The 25,374-nt window shown below is 32.9% G+C and overlaps 3 protein-coding genes across 3 annotated transcripts; all 3 read left to right on the top strand.

Moving 5' to 3' along the window:
• The first annotated feature begins 5,921 nt into the window (after nt 1-5,921).
• LOC139525298 (uncharacterized) lies at nt 5,922-7,910 on the top strand. The gene has a single exon (XM_071320500.1). The coding sequence runs from the start codon at nt 5,922-5,924 to the stop codon at nt 7,908-7,910; it is 1,989 nt and encodes a 662-aa protein (XP_071176601.1).
• A 971-nt stretch (nt 7,911-8,881) lies between these two features.
• Nucleotides 8,882-10,593, top strand: LOC139525297 (latrophilin receptor-like protein A). The gene has a single exon (XM_071320499.1). It carries the CDS (start codon nt 8,882-8,884, stop codon nt 10,469-10,471), a length of 1,590 nt encoding a protein of 529 aa, XP_071176600.1. The 3' UTR covers nt 10,472-10,593.
• A 3,102-nt stretch (nt 10,594-13,695) lies between these two features.
• On the top strand, nt 13,696-17,728 carry LOC139524720 (uncharacterized). Its single transcript, XM_071319746.1, has 4 exons — nt 13,696-13,961; nt 14,368-14,659; nt 16,486-16,641; nt 16,950-17,728. Exons 1-4 carry the CDS (start codon nt 13,755-13,757, stop codon nt 17,318-17,320), a joined length of 1,026 nt encoding a protein of 341 aa, XP_071175847.1. The 5' UTR covers nt 13,696-13,754; the 3' UTR covers nt 17,321-17,728.
• Nucleotides 17,729-25,374: the final 7,646 nt, after the last annotated feature.

Genomic DNA, 25,374 nt, shown 5'->3' with positions numbered 1-25,374 from the left:
CTTACGAATGCATGTAATAGTATTTAAACATATATCTTCGACTTTCAGATGATGGAAAAAAGTAAAATCACAAAAATACTGAACTCCCAGGAAAATTCAAAACGGAAAGTCCATATTCAAATGGCAAAATCAAATGAAAAAACACATTAAACAAATGGACAACAACTGTCACATTCCTGACTTGGTACAGATATTTTCAAATGTAATATAGGGGACATTTGTCCTGTGGTGTTTTTCACGAATACTTGTGTGAGTCTTGTGTAGGCAAGGCGCGTTTTTGGCGTATTGAATTTTAAACCTGATGCTTTTTGTTATCTATTAATCATGTTTTTCTGTGTCTAATATGTTCTCCTATTTATTTGTATTGTAGTCCTGTAATATTATGTTGTCATTTCAATGTTATATTTAACTTTGCCATTAAAGTGCGAGGTTTGGCATGCCTTAAAACCAGGTTCAACCCACCACTTTTATTCCCCTTTAAAAGTGTCCTGTACCAAGTCAGGAAGATGGTCATTGTTATATATTGTTCGTTTCTCTTTGTGTTGCATTTTAACGTTGAGTCGTTTGTGTTTTCTCTTATTTTTGAGATATTGAGATAAGACGTGGCACGGTACTTGTCTATCCCAAATTCATGTATTTGGTTTTCATGTTACATTTGTTATTCTCGTGGTGTTTTGTCTGATGATTGGTCTGTTTCTGTGTGTGTTGCGTTTCGATGTTGTGTCGTTGTTCTCCTCTTATATTTAATGCGTTTCGCTCGGTTTTGGTTTGTTACCCCGATTTTGTTTTTTGTCCATGGATTTATGAGTTTTGAACAGCGGTATACTACTGTTGCCTTTATTTATACATGTATCCTCGACTTTTAAATGTTTGAAACGGGACATTTTGGTCGTGATGTTTTTCACGAATACATGTTTTTATTCATATATTCATATATCATTGACTTTTAAATGTTTGAAACTGAACATTTTAGAAGTTATGTTTTTCACGAATGCATGTATTTGTACATATATCCTTGACTTTTAAATGTTTTGGTATAATCGTTCCTGTTGAAAGTATCCATATCGTATAATTCACTCACTTATTGACATTTATTCACCTTTCATTGTCACCTTTTCAATTCGGTTCAGTCGATGGTATTAATGACGTATTGTTCAGCTTCAAATACACATCATTCAGTCAGATGATTTAAGTCACGTTCCTAGTGAATGTTAATAGAAAGTTATTTACAGTAATTTTTATCACAAAAACTCGTAATATTCGTAAGGGATGAATATATTTAATTTTGAAAACATAAGGGACTGTCTGTTTGATTATAACCTTTAATCATACCATAGCAATATTTGATCAACTGTTTTTATCTTGTCTTATATCTCAGTTCGCTTATTATTCTAATTTTTGGTTGATATAAATACCTGAACAGATTATTTAATAAAGTGTAGATTATTTGGATGGAGAGTTGTCTCATTGGCACTCACACCACATCTTCCTATATCTATTTACCTCAGGGTTTGTTACTCATGCTGTGTGGATGCAGTAGAATGTGTCCCCGTGCTTGTAGTGTTTGCCCTTATATTTTTCAGTTATTGGTTGTTTGCCTGTGAGAGAGCTTTCACATGTTTAAATCTTTATTGTTTATTTGGATGGAGAGTTGTCTTATTGGCACTCACACCACATCTTCCTATATCTAGATACTAATTTGCTTCTAGAAAGTGCATGATACTATAACGATATAGGTAAGTAATTTTTCATGTTTCGAAATACGGACCGTAACGTGACAAATGTAAGAATAGTTTTGCCTTGTTTTTCAGAAAGTACTGTCATCGTTAGTCTTTGAAGGTTGTTTTTATCTTTATTTTGTAGTTTTTTTCAGCTGGATATTTACAGCAAGAATATGATAATCGAAAGATTCGATATTTTCAAAGTTGTCATTTTGGCTGTTATGTTTCTCACGAATGCAAGTATCTATTCATCTATTCTCGACTTTCAAATGTTTGTGTTAGACAGTAATGTTTTTAACGAATGCATGTACTAGTATTTATACATATATCCTCGACTTTTAAATGTTTGAAACGGAACATATTGGCAGTGATGTTTCCACGAATGCATGTTTTTATTCATATATCATTGACCTTGAAATGTTTGAAACGGGACATTTTGGTTGTGATGTTTTTCACGAATGCATGTATTTATACATATATCCTTGACTTCGAAATGTTTTGGTGTTATCATTCGTTTACTAGTAATTCTCTAATTTCTTAACATTTATTCACTTTTCATTGTCACCTTTTCAATTCAATTCAGTCGATGGTATTTATGACGTATTATTCAGCTTCAAGTACACATCATTCAGTCAGATGATTTAAGTCACGTTCCTAGTGAATGTAAATAAATATTTATTTACAGTAATTTTTATCTCAAAAACTCGCAATATCCGTATGGGATGAATATGTTTTATTTTGAAAACATAAGGGACTGTTTCTTTGATTATATCCTCTTATCATACTATAGCAACATTTGATCAACTCTTTTAATCTTGACTAATATCACAGTTGGTTTAATATTCTATTAATTTTTTTTACTGTTTATTGATAAAAATGCCTTTACAGTTTAAATGATAAAGTTTAGATAAAATTTCACTTCTATAAAGTACATGATACTATAACGTTATAGGTAAGTAATTTTTCATGTTTAAAAATACGGATCTGAACGTGATAAATGTTACTTTTACCTTGGGTCACTTTCAACAAATTCTATCACCGTTAGTTTAAAAAAAGGTCTGTCCTATATGTTCTCCTATTTATTTGTATTGCAGTCCTGTAATGTTATGTTGTCTTTTTAATGTTATATTTAACATTGACATTAAAGCTGGAGGCTTGGAACCAGGTTCAACCCCCATTTTTTTTCTTTAAAAAATGTCCTGTACCAAGTCAGGAAAATGGACATTGTTATATTATAGTTCGTTTCTGTGTGTGTTACATTTTAACGTTGTGTTTCTGTTGTGTCGTTTGTTTCCTCTTATATATGAGTGTGAATTCGCATTTCCATAAGACGTGTCACGGTATTTCTATCCCAAATTCATGTATTTAGTTTTGATGTTATATTTTTTATTCTCATCACATTATGTCTAATGCTTAGTTCGTTTCTGCGTGTGTACCATTTTAATGTTGTGTCGTTGTTCTCCTCTTATATTTAATGCGTTTCCTTCAGTTTTAGTTCGTAACCCGGATTTGGTTTTTTCTATCGATTTATGAGTTTCGAACAGCGGTATTCTAATGTTGCCTTTATTTATATTTATTTTGTTGTTTTCTAAAACTGGATGTACAATAAGGATATGATAATCGAAGGATTTCATATTTTGAATTACAAATTTTTAGAGTTGTCATTTTACGTTTATGTTTGTTTAAAGGGTGCATGCTTCATAAATTGTAAAGGAAGGTGCCAAAAAAAAATGCGAAATTTGTAATTTTTTAGGACCATTTTTAACCTTCGTGAACCTTCTCCTTTCTGCACACTACACTATAATATCTAAGATTGCTTACATCTTGTTATATTTTTTTTCTTTAGTTTAGTTTGCACAAAATTATCTGTTATGTTTGTCTGTCTGTACTTCGACATGAAATTTGAAGATGTTCAATGGACTGTAATTTCGCTGCATGGGAACTGACTTTGAAAAAGAAGTTTCCCTAAAACGACAAAGTGTGGTTTCAGAATTAATTCAATCAAATATTTTATGTTTTATCGTAAACGATTCGAAACAATTTTCAAATTTCAAATTTTATAGATTAAGATAATAATTTCCCCTCTCCCTCCCTCTCCTAGAATATAATTATTAATTACAATTATTAAGATTTCTTATTCATGCTGCCTCGTTCTGTAGAATATCCTGAATACTTGACCTCTAATTCTTCTTTATTTTCTCCTTTTATTTGAAGTTGTGTGGTTTTGAACTATGCAGCTTCAAATAAACCTCATTTAATCTCATGATTTACGTCACGTTCAGAGAAAGTGTCAATAAAAAGGTATTTGCAGTGATTTTTATTACAAAAACTCTAATACAGTTGTATGGTTATAATATATATTTTTTTGAAAACATAAGGGACTGTCTGTTTGATTTTATCACCTAAACAAAGCATAGCAATATTTGATTAACGCTTTTAATTTGGTCTTGCAAATAAGTTGACTTCAAATCATTGATTAAAAACGATAAAAGATAAAAATCATAAAGTTTAGAGTCTGTCTGCACGTCTAAAATGCACTTGCTGCTTTGAATGATCTGGTGAAGGTAGGTCTTTTTTCTGTTTTAAAAAGCTTCAAGCAAAAATAGTCAACAAAGGGATTTGATAATCCAGGGTTGCAATCATTTAACAACATATTTTTCAAGTTCTTATTTCAAGTTGGATGATTTTACAACATGTCATCTCATTTTTACTTCTACCATTTTGTCTGGCCCCAGTTGTGAGTTTTGTTCAGTGACCGGTTGTGAACATAATATAACACATGAATTATTTTGGATATGTTTAACGAAGTTCATATTTTCTGACGGACAAACATTCTTCGAAGCTTAACACGAATCGTATCTGCGCACTCTGCCAGTAAGTGTCCTCACTGAAATAGTCAACGGTTAGTGGAATCCAACGACTGAAAACTGCGGTTCGTATAAGACTCAATAGAATATCGACAATAAAACCGGAACAACAAATTATCGACGATAAAAACTCATTCGATTATTTAGTGACTAAAAAAACACTCAATCAATATTAACAAAGGAAATCCGATCAATCGACTATCGAAAATATATAGTCGCTTGGCATTATTTTTTTAAGAAGTTCAAGAAAACAAAATTCCAGTTTTCCTTATGTCCTTTCCCGGTTTTTTTAATTTGAGGTCATATATCAAAAAACCTATTGCAAGAGACCTAATGGTTTAATCATGTACCGATATGAAGATATAGCAAATGTCTCAATTTAAGACATCAAATAATATTTGACCATAACCTCAGTTTCATGTTCATTGGTCATGAATCTGATATGAAAAGCCCAAACGTAGGGATAATGTATGGTTTAGGAGTTATGGTGACTTGAAATATATAAGGGGAGATAACCGTTTTAAAGAGACATTCATAACACTGTAAGTCAAATGTAAAGAGAGTTGCGCCATGTTGTCAAATGTGAAAAGAGGAATAACGCTAACTAAAAGTACATGTCACTGCAAAATTGATCGAAACATGCTGTCAAATTGATAAAATATCGTCCTATATGTTACGGTAACAGGAGAGGAATAGCGATAATAATAATAATAAATATATGCAGGGATATATCACCTATAGGAATAGGTTTTAACCATCGTCAATGTTTTATTCACGCGCTTAAAATATATTCAATATGTTGCGAAACAAAAATAAAACCATCTTAGGTGGGGAGGAAATAAACGATATTTAGGACAAAATCATATCCAAAAGATGAACTAAAAAAATCAACTGAATATAAAATTCTGTATTGTTTGCTTGAAAGGCTTACAAAAATATTTTTCAAAGTTCAATATTAACTTTATTTACTGTCATTTAAAATCATGGTGTTCATATGAGACAAGGCGATTGCTAAAATAGTTCTGAACAGTCTTAACCTGTAAAATTATCCAACCTCAAATAAGAACTTGGAAAATCTTCTGTTTTAACTCATTGCTGTTTTTCGCCCTTTAATATACATTATTGTTACATTACATTTTATCACTTATTTGTTTTATTATGGTCAATTTTATTTAATTCATACAAGATCAGGACAATATTGATATTATTAGAGAATAATGCGTTTTATGCCTTTATATTTCATATTTTACAGATAATTTCATAAAACAGAATGTGTGATAAAAACAAATATTTGAGAGTTGTCACCTTTTGTGTGCATTCATTCTTGATAAATATGCACATGAGTAACTGCCAGAATCAGCCAAATTTTGAGCGTATCTATAATCATTATGCTGCAGCCTGTGGATTGCAATTCTGCAATGTTTCACTTATATCATTGTCATATTTTCACAATAATTTAACAACTCTTGGCTCTGTTTGTCTTCCATGTCACTGTAATGATTGCATTCTGAATATAAACTGTTGTCCTGATTTTGGATTACCTCGCTACCGAGAGAAATGTATGAACGATGTTATATACAATCCATATAATCTGTTATCAGATGTCTACTTTTCTGTGCTAGACAAATGTCCTCCAAACACGCCCCCGAAAATTAGAAATCTCTGTGAAAAAGAAACTGATCTCATTCAAAATTTAACTCTGGTACCCGTGACGAGTAAGACCAGGACAACTTATAGAAACGTTTATTGTGCTCAGTGTCATGGCGAAACAGATTTAGAGCCATGGACTATAGACATAAATTGTAAAAAATTTGCAGATTTTAATTTTTTGTCCAGTTTTGAAGAAATAACAGAACTTATAAAGGTAAAAATGTGTACTGTACGATACGTTCAACAAAATGCCAATAATAAGGCTGTCCCGTGTAAAAGAGCAGCTGATAACTTGATAGGAAGATGCAACATGACAGGGACTTGGAACTCATATGATTCAGATATCGATATGGCATGTAATCACTTTCAACTTCCATTTGATAAATACAAAAGTATATTTTGTTTGGTGTGTAATCCTCCATCACAAGATCCGTTTACGGATTTAGTCTCTGTGTGTAACATAACAAAGGACAGCACAAAAAGTCTAGAAAACGCATGTGAAATGTACAAACAAAGCAGCGTAACGTTTCCGTTTAAAAACATGTTTTGCTACCTTTGCAACAGACATGACGACAAAGATAGGTATAATGATATAAATGGGTATATAAGTTTAATATTTAAAGATGATATAGTGGTTTATAACATGGAACAATTAATATTTAAGAAAGATTTCTTGACGCCATATCTTTCTAATCAAAGCATTAAACTAAACACCAAGTTCAAACTTGGGAACAGACTAAACAGTTCATACGATTTTTTTGACAATGAACGACAAGTTAATGTGACTAATCTTATGACTCTATATTCATTAGCATATGGGCCAAATTTATGTGGAATTTACAACGCCGACCCTAAACCGTTGGCACCCGATTGTTCCTGTCATGAAACTTGTGTTTCGTATGATACCTGTTGTGTCGATTTTGAATTAGATCAGCTTTTGGGATGCATAGATGGAAACATTGTGGCTGGTATATGCCGTTATACTGATGAAGGTATTAATTCATATTGTGAAAGGAGGGGTGAATTCATGTATGATCTTCCTGTTAGTAGAAGTGACACCAAAAAACACTACAAAAATATATTTTGTGCACTGTGTGCAGACAAGAAATCTAATTTCCCAATAAGATTTCCCGTGAAGAAGTACGCCCATAAATATTTTCATCCATGGGACGTTGAGATAACATGCGCAATATCCAATCTACTTCCAATATATTATCAGCTCTCTATGACAGACATCTTTAAATCTGCTACTAGAAAAAATTGTGATATTAAATTTAAACCTGCCCAAGGAAAAGATGCGTATTGTGATGACAAGGCAATCAAGATAAGTACATGTAATATATCGGATACATGGTCACATTTTGATGCTGATGTGTTATGGGCTTGTGAAAAGCTAAACACAACATTTTTGACAAATTACAGAGGATTTCGAAACGTGTTTTGCACTTTATGCAATCCTGATGTACACCTAGGGTTCATTCCACCATCACCACCAACGACAGGCATTATACCTCGGGATCCTGAACACCGTCCAGTTATTTGCACTTCGTGTATAAGCAGCACAGGGGTTGTTACAACGTTTAGGGCATTATTTCAAATATCGAACGATGACGACGAAAAGGTAACTGAGTGTACTAGAGGACAGATCTTGGATACTTTACATGTAAGTTAAACTTATATAGCTCTACAAGAGATTGAAATTTCCCTTTCACAAGGGTGGCACCGCTTAACTACTTTAGCTTTGTTGGCAGACCGGTGGTATGCTATGTCTAAGGTACCGGATTCAATCCCAAATTGATTAAGTTGTAGTTTTAAAAGGAACGCCATGCTCGATTGTCACAAGTATATCAAAAACGTTCAATTGTCTCGCATTTTATGGCTATAGCTCGCAAAATTGTTTTCCCTTATAAATAGAAAGAAATCACAAAGCGGAAAAAAAGGATAATCAAACAAATTATCGAAACAAAATTGCTTTTTTGTTCGTGTATTGTTTGTACATAAATAAGGTCGTTAGTTTTCTCGTTTGACTTGTTTTGCATTTATTATTTCGGCGCCTTTTATAGCTTTCAATGCGGTTTGTATAAACTACTATGCGGAATGGGTTTTAATTACTGTTGTCAAGGCTATTGTCTTCTTGTTTGTGATTAAGACTATTGGTGGAGAGTTATCTCATTGGGTAAACACCTCATCGGAATCTTTTTTTAACATTTTTAAACATTTCCACTTAAATTAAACACCTCAAATACTCTCTGGATATGATTGAGAGTTAGGGGGTAAGAGGGGTCCTGAACCCGAAATCCCGGGCTTAAAAACACAGGATCCCGAGGTCCCGAAATTCGAAAAAGAATTCCCGGATCCCGAAAGGGTCAATCCCGAAATCCCGAGCTTAAAAACACCCGATCTCGGAGTCCCGATAAAGGTCCTATCCTCCTCATGAATAATATTACTTTTGCAAAACAAAACTTTTAGTGTTGTGATAATAATCTCTCTATCTTCAATTATGTATTCCTGTCAAGTTATTACAAAAACGTATTTAAATTGTTTACTTTTGTACATTTTTGTGTCTTTCAGAATAAATGCAGAAACATTATATGTTCTCCTGGATATATACTTCTTAATTCAACTTGCGAACCGATACTATCCATGACTAAAAATCTCGGATATTTGCTACCTATCCGTTTGGAATTTGTATCTAAAATAAATCCCGCCTCATATGATTCCTTGTTACAGAGAACGGAAACAGCAATAGAAGATTATTTGAACAGATACCTTAAGCTAAACACAGGCCTACATATTTTATCTGCCGACCTAATCACAAATTCTTCTTGTGTCAGAAATGAAACTGTAGGAATGGAGATGCTGGCGAGCATTGAAGTGTTTATTGACGAGATAGTTTCTAGGAAAGACATCGAAACAAAATTAGCCGATATCAGTGATGATGTGGTTAACATCACTGGATACGATAATGTAAACCTGACAATCTCCTTAGATTATAATGCAATAAGCACAAAAACAAAAATAAATGATATCGGACAGTTTACTGGACTGTGCTATTCATCCACAACAGACTCAGATTTTAAAAGATCGCATATGTATTATAAGTTCAACCTCGTGTCTAATCTACTCTTTTGTAAGCAGGTAGCCCTCGATAAAAGTGAAGTTATCGTTCTTTTCAAACCATTTACTTCCGTTACAATCGTGTCAAGTAAAGTTGAAATAGAACAAGGACATTTTAGAATAGCCGAAAATGGCATGGTAAGAATATGTATCGATACACTGTTGTTATTGAAGAAACCTAAAGTGCTAATAGACAAGGTCATTTCTACAATAATGGCCGCAGCAACAATTATTTCAATGATTTGTCTGTTCGCTACTTTTGTTACATACTGTATATTTCCAAGCCTGCGATCTGTTCCTGGTAAGAACAACATGTCTCTGGTGTTTTCATTATTTTTTTTACAGGCTGTATACACTTTTAGTGCGAATCAAATCGAAAACCCTCTGTCTTGTCAAGTGATAGGAATTATAATACACTTCTTTCTATTGAGCTATTTCGCTTGTTTGTGCGTTTGTACCTTTCACATGTTTAAAGCATTTAGCAGCATCAGCGGACCGTATAGTACAGGCTACAGTTATCGAATTATGTTAGCGTATTGTTTTTTCTCTTATTGTACTCCCACAATTATAATTATTATCAATATAGCGGTTACCTTTACGTTGGCTGATAACATTGGTTATGGCGTCAGGGGGTATATCTGCTTTTTAAAATACTCATCTGCAGTTATTGGAACAGTAATCATTCCTATTTCGTGTATTTGTGTGTGTAATGTAGCATTTTTCATCATAACAATGCATAAAATAAGTTCTACACCGAAGATACAGAGGACAAGTTCACACAAAACTACTCATGACAACAGCATCGTCTACATTAAACTTTTCAGTATAACGGGTATCACGTGGGTATTCCCGATCATCGATGCGTTTTTACCAATGACCTTATTAACTGTGATGTTTTCGTTGTTAAATGTGTTACAGGGTGTGTACATCTTTCTGTCATACATATGTAATTCACGTGTAAAAAGGTTGTATAAGAACTTGTGTGGTTGTAATAATACAGATGGCTTGGATTCAAACTTTACAGGGATAACCAATAGTTCTCAAGTTTTGTCACCGAGCAGTGTTAAATATATATCGCAACAAAACACAAAGTCTATCCGTGAAAGTAAAATTTGATCTGTTCGACTTAAAGATTTGACATGAGCCTTATGGCTTCATTTTGCTAGCAGTACTATTTAAGAACAATTGGTATTCATTTGCTCGTGAGATGCATTTTATTGGAAAATCAATTATTTGTATGTATTGAAAAATTAGTTATTTGTATATTATATTTCAATAAAACAAAGTTTTTTTCTTGTCATTTCAAAATAGTTTCTACGTTTGTTGAAGAATAGTTTTTACAATGATAAGTTAAATTTATGAGATATTCATTGTTAAATAAAGGCAACTATAGTATACCGGTGTTCAAAGGTGATAAATCGATTGAGAAAAAACACATCCGGGTTACAAACTAAAATCGAGGGAAACACATCAACTGTAAGAGGAAATCAAAGGAACAACAGGAACACTGAAGTGCAACAACAACAAAAAAAACCGCTAACATTATAGAAAAGAACTATAAGATAGAGATAACTTGATATTCTTTCCCTGGTGGTACTGTGCTAAAATCAATGTCACTGGCGGACCCAGAAATTTGGAATTGGGAGCGTAATTTTATAAAAACGGATTAGAAAATGTCCCTCAAGACCCGCTACCGAAAGTGAAGAAAAGGGAACAAATAGAAAACCGTACACACTGTCTCTGTTTTAAATGCAATTTAATTAGTTGATTTTATTTGAATAAAAAATTTAAATTGTATCTAATTATATTTAAGTATATGACATAAGTTATCCAAATATATTAGGCACGTCTTAACTAAACGCACCGAAGGAAAACACATATAAATGACAATATGTCACGCGAGTCTTAATGGTCAAGTTGTATAAGAATAACAAAAACCAGGACATACTGTTCTCAGCAAAAACATATTATGGATTCTTAAAAAAACTCTTGGTAATCTCTGTTATCTTAAAGAATGAGCATAAAGATTGTTTTAATCATTAATCTGCTTTTATTAGTTATAAGAAGATGATGTATGATTGCCATTGAGATATCTCTCGCCCATAGAAAAAATTACGAAAAAATTAACAACAATAGGTTATTCTATGATAAACATAAAACTGGGTCATCATACGGCCTTCGACAATGAGCAAGACTGTTCTTGCGTAGTAAATGTGAAACAATTGAAACGAAAACACCAACGGCCTGATTTATGACAAAACGGTGAACGAAAAACAAAATTGACGGAACAAACACACGTACAATAAAAAGTAAAATCACATGTGAAGGGTTAATACATATAGAAAGATGTGGGATGAGTGCCAATGAGACAACTCTCCATCTAAGTAACAATTTATTAAAGTAAACCATTCTAAGTCAAGGTACGGCCTTTAAACATGTTTATTAGCGATTAACTTCCCAGATAACCTAATTTAGAGATGTAACAGCACAATTGAAGAACTAACTATAAAGATCAGATGACTCCTTAGAACGACACGAAGTACAAACACAAATAACACAGGTACAGACATAACGTGTCGATTTAAGAGCAGTCTCAGTTTCTGGATGTCATTTCAAAGTCAATGATATCTAATAAATAATCATGTTCTCCCAGGCTAATGAATCAGTCAGTTTACATCCAACAGATTCAATGTAGAGACGTCATAAAGAGAAAACTCAATCAGATTTAAATCAATTTATTTTAGTGTAAAGCAAATTTGTATGTAATGAGTCTTTCCAATGCCAAAACGTTTACTTTCGAACGAATGGTACTCTTGGTAACCCACATTTCAATTATAAAAACTATTAAGTAGGTCAAAATACAGTGGTGGTTGCTTCTGATGAGCATTTCTAGATTGGCATTATATACCATAGAAGTAAAAAAAAAATAATCACAATCAATTTTACACGAGTAAGTTTAATACTACCTACACCCTCCCAGTTCTCCTGTGGAAAAAAAAAGAGAAACTAAAAAAATAACATTACTATATAGATAGATAATTAAAATGATTAAAATGATAATGGTTTATGTGCTTTTTCATTTGATTTGATTTTTTCACCAGAATGAATTTACAAGGTGTTTATAACATACTCGCACATATAATGAGCAGAATTGTTAGATATTCTTTTGCTTAATGAAAATACTTATGTGAGGAAAAATGCATAACAAATTTTAATCTTTAATATGTATGACCCTGATAAATTAATACAACTTTAACCTCGTTGACTTAACAGATTGAAATATAAAAAAAAAAAAAGGAACTGACTTACTGCCCCCTAATCAAAAGCCTATTTTAAAAGTTCTTCGAATTTACTGGATATTCTTTCAGAATTGGGGAAATAAAATCCATGAAGAAAACGTTTATAGAATATATTTATCTTTCATATATAACTTTTTGAAAGATATGTTTTACAAAATCACAACGGACTTTATCTTCTAAAAAAAAGTTACTGAATGACTCGAGTCGATATTACATTTACTTTGCTTTAATACAATGTGCATCACATATGTCTTAAGTGAAATAAACTTCCGTTAGTAACCACGTACTTTTGTACCGAGATTAGTAATCTTTGAATTAAAGTAAAATGCGAAAAATATCGCAGAATTTGACAGAATGATATGACAATTTCAATAGGTTTTGATGACGTCATTATGCTTAGTAGATACATGCTCCTGGTACACGGCAATTCTCAACAGAAGTGTCCATTCATATGCATCGCTTGTCAATAAGTTTATAAAATGCATCAGAGTTTTTGAAAAGATTAATGATTTGATTTTATATATATTAATACCTTATATAGTCATTGTAAAATTCATAAATGATACTTGTATATTTGTAATGAGAGTTTATCGGTATAAATAATATAAACATCTATATATATAAACTTTTCGAATAAAAATAATCTATATCCTTCAACGCAGATCGATTCATATAAGTAATTAAAAAGTAAAATCACAAAAATACTGAACTCCGAGGAAAATTCAAAACGGAAAGTCCCAGATTCAAATGGCATATCAAATAATAAAACGCATCAAACGAATGGACACTTAAACTATTCCTACCTTGTCTAAGGTATATTTATCAAAACATATACTTGATACAAGATATAAACATATATATAAACATTTTGCATTAAAATAATCTATATCCTTGAACGCAGATCGACTTATATAAGTAATTAAACTGTTCATCTCACTATATAAGTAATTAAATTATTCATCTAACAAAGTATTCTTCAATACTACCTTGTCTGAGGTATATTGATCAAAACCTATATCTGATACAAGATACATATGCTGAGAGCTGTCTAGCTCTTCATTGGTTGTGTAATCCAGGTAAACAAATCCATACTAGATACGATGGAGGTGAAGTCAAAGCTAAGGTTTTGTCTGGTGTTTTCCGCCATTGCATTGGTCCTAAAGATCGTAGTTTTTATCAGTCCAGGATGGGTAGTGGTCAAATCTTACTTCCGGGATCCATTACCAACACATGAAGTTCAAAAAGCAGAACATGTGATAGACAGGAGACACGGAATTTCCATTTCTTTTGGAGTCTGGTTCTACAAGGTGAGTAAATAAGTTAGTAAGTAACATACATTTATACAAGTATATATTTTGGGGCCCTTTATAGCTTGCTGTTCAGTGTGAGCCAAGGCTCCGTGTTGAAAGCCATACCTTGACCTAAAATGGCTTACTTTTATAAATTGTTACTTGGATGGAGAGTCTCATTGGCACTCATACCACAATTTCCTATATCTATATATACATAGCAATTTGATATGTACATCCGGTGCATTCGGCCTATATGTCATTAAAGCAATATTATATCCTATTCGAAAAAGTAAAGGTTTACAAAATTGAAATATAAAATTAGACGTGATGTTGTTTTTTTCTATGAATGAATGCTGAATTTACAAATTTTGTGGTTGGAATTTGATAGCCCTTCATTAAATGAATGTCTTTCTTTATCAAGGTGTGTAGACATGAGAGGAACAACGATGAGGGGAATGAAGGGAAGAGGGAATTCATGGAGGAAAAGACAACACCTAAGGACACAAGACGGACAAGTGAAGGCCGCCATCACCACCACGAGAGACACCCCCACGATAGATGCTACCACAAAAGCTACAAGAAACAACAACATGGGCAAAGAATTGACTATGTTGGTGAGGACATTGAAAAAGCCCAGAGGAATGACAAAACATTTGAAAATAACATACCAACAGATTTTATTGAGGCAAGAGAGTTTATCAACACATCAGTTGGTAAGTGCTGCAATCATTGTTCCTGTTCTTTGTGTTACTGATATCAAGTATATTATATACAAAATAAGACTTTACAATAAGTGAAGTTTCCAAGTAATACAGAATGTCGAGAAATCTACCTGTAACATGTTAACTTATCATACGGTCATTACAAATAACATTTATTTCATGGTAGTCTAGAAATCAAAATCTGACACTAACAAAGGAGCCACTAATGGTATAATTCAAACCAATGACATAAAACAGGAAAAGCAAAAAGAAAATAACGACAAAATTGTTCAGTTGTTTTCTTTATCTGTGTTTGATGGTATTAATGGGATAGCGAGTCGGCTATGTTTTGCATAATGATAGATTAAAGTTTCTACCTTATACATTACTATGGTTTGTGGTAAACTGTGGAAAAGGAGGTCATGTCTTATCCCAAAATATGTAAGGTCTTTCGTGTACTTTACGAAGACTTAATGGGAGACAACTTTATTTTGTGTTTGTTTTTATTTATTTACCCCCTATAAAGAAAAACTAGTACGTGATATAGGGAGGTGAAAGATTCCAAAGAGACATTCAAACTCGTATTTCGAAATAAACCGACAAGACCATGCCTGGCTAAAAATAAACCGACAAGACCATGCCTGGCTAAAAATAAACCGACAAGGCCATGCCTGGCTAAAAATAAACCGACGACCATGCCTGGTTAAAAAAACTATAGACAAAGAATTAAAGACTGAGCAATACGAACCCCAATAAAAACTGGGAATGATTTCGAGTGCCCCGGAAGGGACTGCATATGTTACACCTGTCGTGTATCTCATGTTAGTACTCGATGGTAAAATTAATTCGGAATGTCACATGAGGGGAAAGGAGATAAAATTGCAGTATCATTTTAATATTTCCTGGTTAAAATCAGCTCTATTGTTGAATTCTTTCGTTTCAGTATATAATTTACTTAATATTGTGGTTTGAATAACAATGGCTTAAATTTGAATATGACGAAGAAAGGTTTTTTAAAAGTAAGCTGATAATGACTCAGGGTAAAACGTGACCCTTACATTCCTTATTGAACTACTAATATTTAAGTCAAATAGCATTTGTATGGTCTGAAATGTTGAATGCGAGAATAATATCTATGTTTGTTTTAAATAAAGTGTTAATATTTGCTGATATCTGAACCTAAATATACGACAAATAATACACCGAAAATAATTTTGCAGTAAAACTATATAAAAAGAAGAGGGTGTGGAAATCCTGCATCTGTTCATAAGACTAATTTACTGGGATGTCTTTACTAAGAAAAAATTTAATGTTTTAAAGATGATCAATTTAAGTTCTACAGTATAATTGATGATCCTTTAAAAAACCATATTACGACAGGAAGATGGACTTCCTAAATTTTATTTCTCTTGTCAATTTTGCTGTTAGATTTTGTTAGTTAGGTCGTGGTTGGACGGTAAGAGAGACGAACAATATTGAATTAAAAAATAAAAGCTATTTTAAATATCGATATTCGTTGTAGCAGTTTGTCAATGAATGGTATAATGAGAGTACAAAAAAAGAAGATGTGATATGATTGCCAATGAGACAAATCCTCACAAGAGGCCAAATGACACAGATATAAACAACTATAGGTCACCTTACGACCTTCGACAATGAGCAAAGTCCATACTGCATAGTCAGCGTTTATTACTTTGTTCTCTCTAAATGCACAGTCCTACGTCAGAATATACCGAAATGAACATGCAAATTACTGACACGTACGAGGTAAAGAAACGATATAGCACACTTTTAAAATTAAACAATAACGCTACAATTACCTTTCTTTTTCATGCTAGAATTTGCTCGCCATGGACGATATGAGTTGACATGTTATGTTACCATTGGTCTTATTCTGGGATTAATTGGTATGGCTGGTGCCATTAAGTACGCACGTGGTGGTGGTGTAGGAAAACATACTGGAAGACTCGTTTGTTCTACTCAAGTTTTCTCATGTAAGTATACGCATAAATAGACAAAAATGTTGTACTTTGTATTTTGTTAATGAAAAACTCAATTGCAATTCTTGTCGTCAATAAATGTAAGGTGTACACAATATCCAGATCAAATTAGAAATACTCTTATACACGAATAACAGTTGTATCATCGAAAAATAACCGCTCAAGTTAATTGTTACCAAAATTCAAAATTAGTTCTTCAATCGCATGCTACAGGTTGTAATGTAATTTATATTAAAATGATTAAATAAAGACAATTCAGTTACGTTCTATTTACTCTATTACAAAATGTTTCTGTCTTGCAGCTTTCTTCTACTGGGTTGCCATTATCAGAGTTGCTACGTTCGTCATTCAGCTGAGAACTATTCAGAAGCATGAAATTCTAGACGATCATATGGGTCACGATGTTTGGTTTTCTGTTCCTTGGTGCCTTATCGTCGGAGCCATTGGGGCAATTGTCATGGATATATCAGCTTTATTCCATCTCATCATGATATCACGTGACCGGAAGTCTGATGGGGTAGAATACTCATTTCACACAGAAAAACACGGCTCAAGTAAAGTTCCGATTATTGCTCCGAGAGGATACGAACAACTTATGATACCACCACTATATACTCGAGAAGAAGCCGGGCCACTTCCCGAAAAAGAACTATTTCGTAGACTTATATTGTAATTTTGTTGTTGTTAAATACATTTGAGTTATATTAGATTAGAGAAGTCGCACGTGTTATAAGTTAGTGGACAATTTTGAAATTTTGATAGATTATTTTAAGAAAACTCCACCGTATGAACCTTTTTTTTATGTTTCATCACACACACTTGAAATTACAAGTTATGTTTGTTGCTATATTATTCCAAGTGAAGGGATATGAAATACATGATATTTGTCCTAGTCTAAACAGAAGAACCAAATGACTGCCAACCAATTGATGTTTTTCTGTATATAAAGAAGAATTGGCTACAAAGACCATATATTTTTATTTATACTTTTTGGAGAATGGCAAAATCAGCTGTTCTCAACTTGTGTTATAAAAATACTACTATAAAGATAAGTTAAAGGAATTAAATGTTTTGTTTTGTATTTTAGGTTTTTTTTGTGTCTGTCTCTTTTCTATATTGATCTATGAAAAGAGCTCTCGCAATTTTTTGAATATCGTACAAGATTTATTATCAAATCTTTTACACTATATTCGGATAAACAATAAAACTGCACTTTTACAATTACAAATTACAAAAAGACCCGACAGAGATGAATAGGTAAAACAAAATGAAAACTTTAATTGGATTCTGAAGCCTGTCTGGAATTTTCATGCATATTTAAACACTGATTAAAAAGGGGGAACAGACAAAGGTGTGTTCGGTGTGAGCTTTGAATTAAAATGGTTTACTTTTAGACTTGGATGGATAGTTGTCTCATTGGCACTAAAATCATATCTTCTTATATCTATATAAATATCCCAATTAAAATTTATTATTTCGAAAACCGTTCAACTAATTTTAAACGAGAGACAAAAGATACCAAAGGAATTTCAAACTCATAAGTAATAAAAAAAATACTGACAGTGCCATGTCAAAAAAACGAAAAACGATGAAAAACCATACAATATTACCCAAAACACAAACACAGAGCTACTCGGAACCGGGGTTGTTCTCAGATGCTCCAGAAGAATAAGCAGCTCGTGTCCCGAATGACCTACCCGTCCTGTTTCTCATGTAAGTACAAACCCGGTGATAAGCCGAATTCGAAAAGTCACATTCGAGAGAATGGGGACAGGATTGTGGTCAAAACAAATGGAACATATCCGTGGTCATCTGGGAAATAGATATTCCATTAGATATGGAATTTCGCAATTTGGAAGCCGAAATCGACCCTCATAATCAATTTCTAGGTATAAGTCAAAACATGAGACGGACTCAACTGTCTCCTTTTCTTCAATTTCTATAGAATAGATGAATTTAACATACTCAACAAACTTGGAAGTATTTAGTGAGAGGACACTATTTTTATAGCGGAACGTAAAGTATAAAATTAGGAAAATGCTAGTTTCTTTTCAGAGTTCCTCAGAAGTTCCTGTATGAAGTCAGTCTTATATGAATAAGGGAACTATTCACTAGAAGAGGAGCACAGTTGGTTCCCTTGGGCATGAAGATTTTTTTGCTGTTGAAAAACCCGTCCTTAAAATTAAAAAAAATATGTTGTCAATCAATACATCAAGCATCATTATAATGTCAGTTTCAGAGGTGTTTTTTTTTTAATCAGTGTTGGGTGGTGTTTTTTTTTTGGGGGGGGGGGGGGGGGGGTATATACGTTTTATCTCTCACTTGAACAAGATACTTGTATCTACGTTATCCAAAATTATTCTTGTTAATGAAACCAAAGCAGGACCATTTTTTTTTAGTTTGCCTTTTACTTCGAAATGGGAATAATTGTCTTATAAAGGGTAGAAAATTCAAATGCTTAAATACTTTCGCAAGAAGAACTTACTTTTATTTACTTTAATGGATCTTTCGATTTGTTTTTAAGTATCACCATCTGAATTCACGCCGCTCTAATAGAAGGTACTTTTACAATAACTTTAAAGCCTGGCTTAGATTGCTAATCAAAGTTATATTGATATTTTGTGGCGCACTTGGAAGACCAAGTAATTAAACGTCGTTTGCAAAGGTACTTATGTAATGTAGGTATCCATTACAGCGAAGAAGGATCCAGTTGTTCATCTATGATTTAAATTCAAATGGAACATAGAACTGAGCTATATGCTTATTCAGGATGTCCTCCTCAGTAAGTGTCGTGGGGTATATGTTGAATTTCCAAGTGAATTTTCAATACTTTTGATTATCGAGTAGTTTATGTCATGTGACTTTCACACAGACACGATGTTGTTTGGGGCTTTCAACAGCAAATTTAAGTAAAACACTTTGGTCTTTTAAGATTTATGTACTAGTAACTCGTGTAATTATAGACCTACTAGTTAGTTTTTAACTCTTATTTGCATCAACAAGCAAACAGCCTGAACGGTTAGCCCATTCGGAAGAGTATCTATGTCTCCTTTTTTGCGAATCCATCATTATTTTAACTTTGGCAGTACGGACTATTTATATTTAATGGTTTTTTTAGACTCCTTCCTTACGAACACAGGTCTAAAAAAATAATCAACACGCAATGTTTCGGCAACAACATGTGAAAGCTATGCACAGGTAGTCTTTATGTGTTTTAATGATGTACTTGACAATGATTGTTCTTTAAACGAACCAACAAGTCTATCTAGCCTGAAGTTTTATTGAATCAATAAAAAGATATATAAAAAAAAATACAGGAAACTTTCATCACGAAAATACCGTTTTAAGCCTGTGTATATCATCTAGATATCACGATACTTTTTAATATGGTATGAAAAAGTTTCGTGTTCATAGCGTAGTAAAACAAAATATCAGTTCAAATCACAGAAGGAAGAATTTGAAATCTATACAAACATTTGACATACATAGTTATAATGATAATCATAAACATTCGTTGAGTCTAACTGTGAAATAAGTCTGCACATTAATCTATATAAAAAAATATTTAACGTTTGCTGCCTGGCAAGCGTAATTGTCAAGCATACTAGTATTAGATACAAATAAAACTTACATCCCACTTAGCAATCTATAAGGCGAATAAACAGACTCATGATGGTTTACTTTTATAAATTGTGACTTGGATGGAGAGTTGTCTCATTTGCACTCATACCTCATCTTCTTATATCTATCAAAATGATCATAGTGTGGGTGATCCATCTTTTTTTTGAAGATGCAAAAACATGACACGTAGATTCATACTTGTTACTTTTGGTGAATTTTTACTTCTTCCTTGGAAAATAGACAACAATACAGTGTATAACTGACATACACGATTCAGGCTGGCTTAAAGGGATTTCATTCAAATGAATTTGAGTGATGTATTTCACAAAACTTGCAAACAACATGAACAAGCAGCAAGAAAATTTTCTAAATATTTATCCTTTCCAATTATTTATCTAGCATTTCGGTCATGTCAATGTAATACTCACTAATAGATAAAAATTAAAATAGTTTTAATATATTAAAATGTTGTCTTCGACAATTCATAATTTTACTAAAAGAGTTGTTAAAATAAAAAAATGAATTGCTTAAGACAATTTTACTACTATAACAATAAAAACCATAGTAACACACACAAAAACGTATATTCGTAATAGAATAAATCAAGTTGAAATAATTTGTGGAATAGATAGGATTTTCTCTGAAGAAAAAAAAACACACTGCTTATAAAACATTTATTAGATGACTTGACACTTTTTGCAACTCAGTCTACCAAGACAAAAAATCCTTCCTAAAATCAATAGTTCTAGCATGTAAGTATATAATTGAAAAGACAAGATTATTAAGTTAACATAATCATTGATTATTAGGATCATAATGCAAATATCTATGGTAACCATTTTTTCGTGTATTTATCTGACAGGTATTAATAATATGTTGAATACAAGGCATAGAAATCATTAGTAAAATTGGGAATAGAAATGGGGAATGTGTCAAAGAGACAACCACCCGACCAAAGAGTAGACAACAGCCGAAGGCCACCAATGGGTTTTCAAAGCAGCGAGAAACTCCCGCACCCGGATGTGTGCTTCAGCTGAACCCTAAACAAAAATGTATACCAGTTCAGTGATAATGGACGTCATACTAAACTGCGAATTATACACAAGAAACTAAAATAAAAAATCTTACTAGACTAACAAAAGCCAGAGGAAAGGACAGGCGCAAAAATGCGGCGGGGTTAAACATGTTTTTGAGATCTCAACATCCCCCTAAATCTCTAACCAATGTAGAAAAAACAAACACACAACAAGACGCACAGTAAAACTCAGTTCAAGAGAAGTCCAAGTCCGATGTCAAAATGTACATTATGATAAGTCATATTCGTTGATTAACAATCTGATTCTGTTATTTCACACATATAGCTATAGCTAGTTCTGAAGGATCTCCCCTTGATGACCTTTGCATTGTTGTGATGTAAAAGTCCCTCACTGCTGTGCACTGGTCATGAGGAGAACTACTGCAGAATGAGATACTATATTCCTGGTTCTATTTTTACTTTTTGTTTCCGTATTAATAAACTTTATATCATATTCTTTTAATATTAAATCGACCTCATTGCACTCAATGCCTCTTACCTTAATTATATCCTACATTACTCATATTATAAATTTATTATTTGTGTATTACTTATAATATTGTGTATTTCACTAATGTTTATATAATCATTGTATGATGTTTTTGTATCTTGCCTGACAAGGGCCCATGATTACTATACTATATATAAAAATATTAATTTTCGCGAACCATTTAGGTCACGGAAATTCCAAAATATGGCATCAGTAAGGAGAGTTGTGCAAATAATGTGAATACACAGAACCCCCATCCAAATTATCTTTAGCTAAAAGTGTTCATCATTTTCTATTTTATATGTACTAACAACATTCCATTTTTCTATAATTTCGATTAAAATATTCCAAAATCTGAGTTAAAAAAAGTCAAATGCCCAAAATAAACATTGTCTGATTGGTTGAAGTACTGTGGCGTCAATGATAAGCATAGCAAGCCTCGATGTAAAGCACACGCTTCACATGAATAAGGAGAGTTTTACAAATAATGTGAATACACAGATCCTCCATCCTATTTATATTTTGCTGAAAATGTTGCAATGTTCATCATTTCTGTTTTGATTCTGCTAACAACATTCCATTTTTTCTTTAATTCCGATTTATATATGTGGAACCCGCAATAAAAATAGATGGCCTCAATGATTTAAACGCAACGCAAAAAATTCCGTTGACCCTGAATTCAACGGATCGATAATAGCATCATCACCATCAACAAAATGTTTACCGTTATCTTTGTGAAATTTCAGTTATATAGTTCTTTAATTAGAGAAATTTTGGTAAGTATTACTTATTAATGTTAAGGTTCTACTGATGTGCTCCTCTAGACCTTTTTGACGGTCCGTTTTATCCCATTTATCTCAATATTATCTCCGATGACAGTAATGTCAACCCGACCTATTCGTGTCAAAAGTGAAAATCGCATCGATTTATTGAACTAATTTCTTCTTAAACTGTGCATGCATTATTTCTGTATTATATGATAACCAATCACATTCACGTTGCATGTTTGCATGAAAATGGTCATGTATTAGTGAATTGTAAGGGCGATGCAACTTGAGGTCAGTGCGCGATCACGTGACATTATTATTTGTAAACAAATTTAAAACATGCTCCCCGCGTAACACGTGTCTGAATTATCCTTTCAAAGTGTTATGAATCTTTCAATCACTATTTTATGAAATATTTCTAGGTTTGCATATCAGTAGTCAAAGTGAATTAAACGTAGTTCTTAGTTGTGTTTTTTTTTTATATAGAATTAGAAGGTAAATCTACATAAGGGGGTCTCATTGGGGGGGGGGGGGGGTGGTGGTGTTCTGATCCCAGATCCCACTTACTGTTTTGTCAGATTCCCATATCCCGCTTACACTATGTACATGAGCAATTTTCATTTTTTTGTCATTTCCGGGGTCCTGCAGAACCCCATTTCCCGTTTTCACGACAGACCTCATTTCCCATTTTCATGACACAATAATTTGACTTTCACGTTTCACGCTTGCGAAAAATTGTCAATATTGGTCACGCTTAGACCCAATGAGAACCACACACTAGTCAGTATTTAACTTCACCCAAAAAGATGACTCAACTTCACTCTATATTTAAAACCTGCATACTAATTTAAATAGCATTTGCTCCCCTTGAACACTATTTGGCCCCTTCCGTGTCATTTCCCTTTAAATTTGCTGAAAAGTCATACTTTAAGTCCATTTACAGTAACGGCTAATATTTGATTTTACCATCTTAATTTCAATTTTCATATTGAACACATTTGACCATTCAATATGAGTTCCCATGTATTTTTGTCATATATGAAGGAGGTTTTAGGTCATGTTTTCCTAAACACCTTATTGCTATTTGTCTGTCTGGATTGTTAAAACCACAAAATCAAATATTGATGAATATGCAAGTTTTCAACAATCCCGGAACATTAACAAAGATGTGTGTGAGAGGGTGAAAATTACCCTTCTGATGTACTGATATTTTTAGCACCCTGAGTGAGAATCTAACTCAGGACTTTCAGCACTGTAGCCATCGGTCTTAACCACAAGATCACGAACTCACATTTGATGAACTAATTTCTTCTATATTAACTGTACGTGCATAAATTCTGTATTATTTGATAACCAATCACATTCACGTTGCATGTTTGCATGATAATAGGTTCTGTATGAGTGAACTTACAGTAGTGTATTGCAAAATTAATGCAAATTGTGACGTCAGTGCGCCTTCACGTGACATAATTATTTGTAACCAAACCGGCTTCTCATGTAATGTAACGGTTTATTTCGTCCTCTGTGATATTTTATCCTGAGGATAATTTGTCCCGGTAATTTTTTTCCAGGCATGGTATTTCATTTCACAGGTTGATTTTTCCCAGAGGAGTGAAAATCTATCAGATTTCTGTGTTATGCGGATAGTATGTACGGGTATATATTTGCCGTATTATATTTCACAGAACCGTGTGAAAAAGAGTCCCATTAACTACTATGTAAGTTACTCTCAATCAATATATACCTGACTATAATTATAAAATGTTTACAAAGGTAAGCAACTGTCTAGGGCCAGGTAAGGGAGGGGAAAAATTAGTATTAGTACTATTTCGCAGAACGATAAACAGATGCATAGACAGACCAAGGAAATTTAGCTTATGACATATATGTAAGAAATCATTGAAGCTTGATGGGAGTGGGCAACCCTCTGGTCCATCAGAGCCCCCACACCTTTTTGAAAAGTTCTGGATCTGCCACTGAGATTTGCAGGTTTTCTTAGTAAAGATACCTTAAAATATCACAAACTGTGTGCTTTCCAGACCATAGTTTACATTTTTTTTCATATTTTGCCGTGTCAAAATGACCTAAATTTAAAGGACAGTATATAGACCCAAAAATGGTATATCACATTCTACACATCAAGATTTTAGCAGGAAAGACTGCCATTGGAGTTTTTAACCATTGTGACTTTTTAATTTGATCTACTCCACTAATTAAAGTCGTTGAAGTAGAATATTTAATGTAGGTTTGTCCACATTTTGGTATATATTAATACATGACAGAGCTCCAGATAAGAATTCACAAATTGGGTTTTTTACCCACCATTTTCTTACATAATTGGGTGATAAAGTTTTTTGATTGCATTATCAATTCCAATTCACCCCTCATGTTAATATCAAATTGGGTTTTTCACCACCAAGCTCCTTAATGTATTGGGTTTTTTCATCAACACAATATTGAATATTTAGGCAATATCAACCCCAGATTTTTTTTCCATCTTAAATGTTTCTTTCTTTGTTTAGCTGTTTTATTTGGTTTAATTTTAGGGTTAGGGTTATTTGCTAGCTGTTTTATTTGGTTTATTGACTGAGAAGCAATTGTAGGTTTAATTTGTGTTCCATTTCAAACCTTCTGCCAGTTTTGTATTTTCTCATATAAACTGTAAAAAAATGGATATGTGTATTCACAGGCACTCGTCTTATACCTTTATATAATAAATTCTGAGACCAGTGCCTGTGTGTGTATTCATTAATTAACCGTAAAATGAAAAAAAA

Source organism: Mytilus edulis, chromosome 5, assembly GCF_963676685.1.
Source record: "Mytilus edulis chromosome 5, xbMytEdul2.2, whole genome shotgun sequence".
NCBI classification, from domain to species: Eukaryota; Metazoa; Mollusca; class Bivalvia; order Mytilida; family Mytilidae; genus Mytilus; species Mytilus edulis.
Note: the sequence above shows the minus strand (reverse complement) of the source record. Positions and strands in the feature narration are given on the sequence as shown.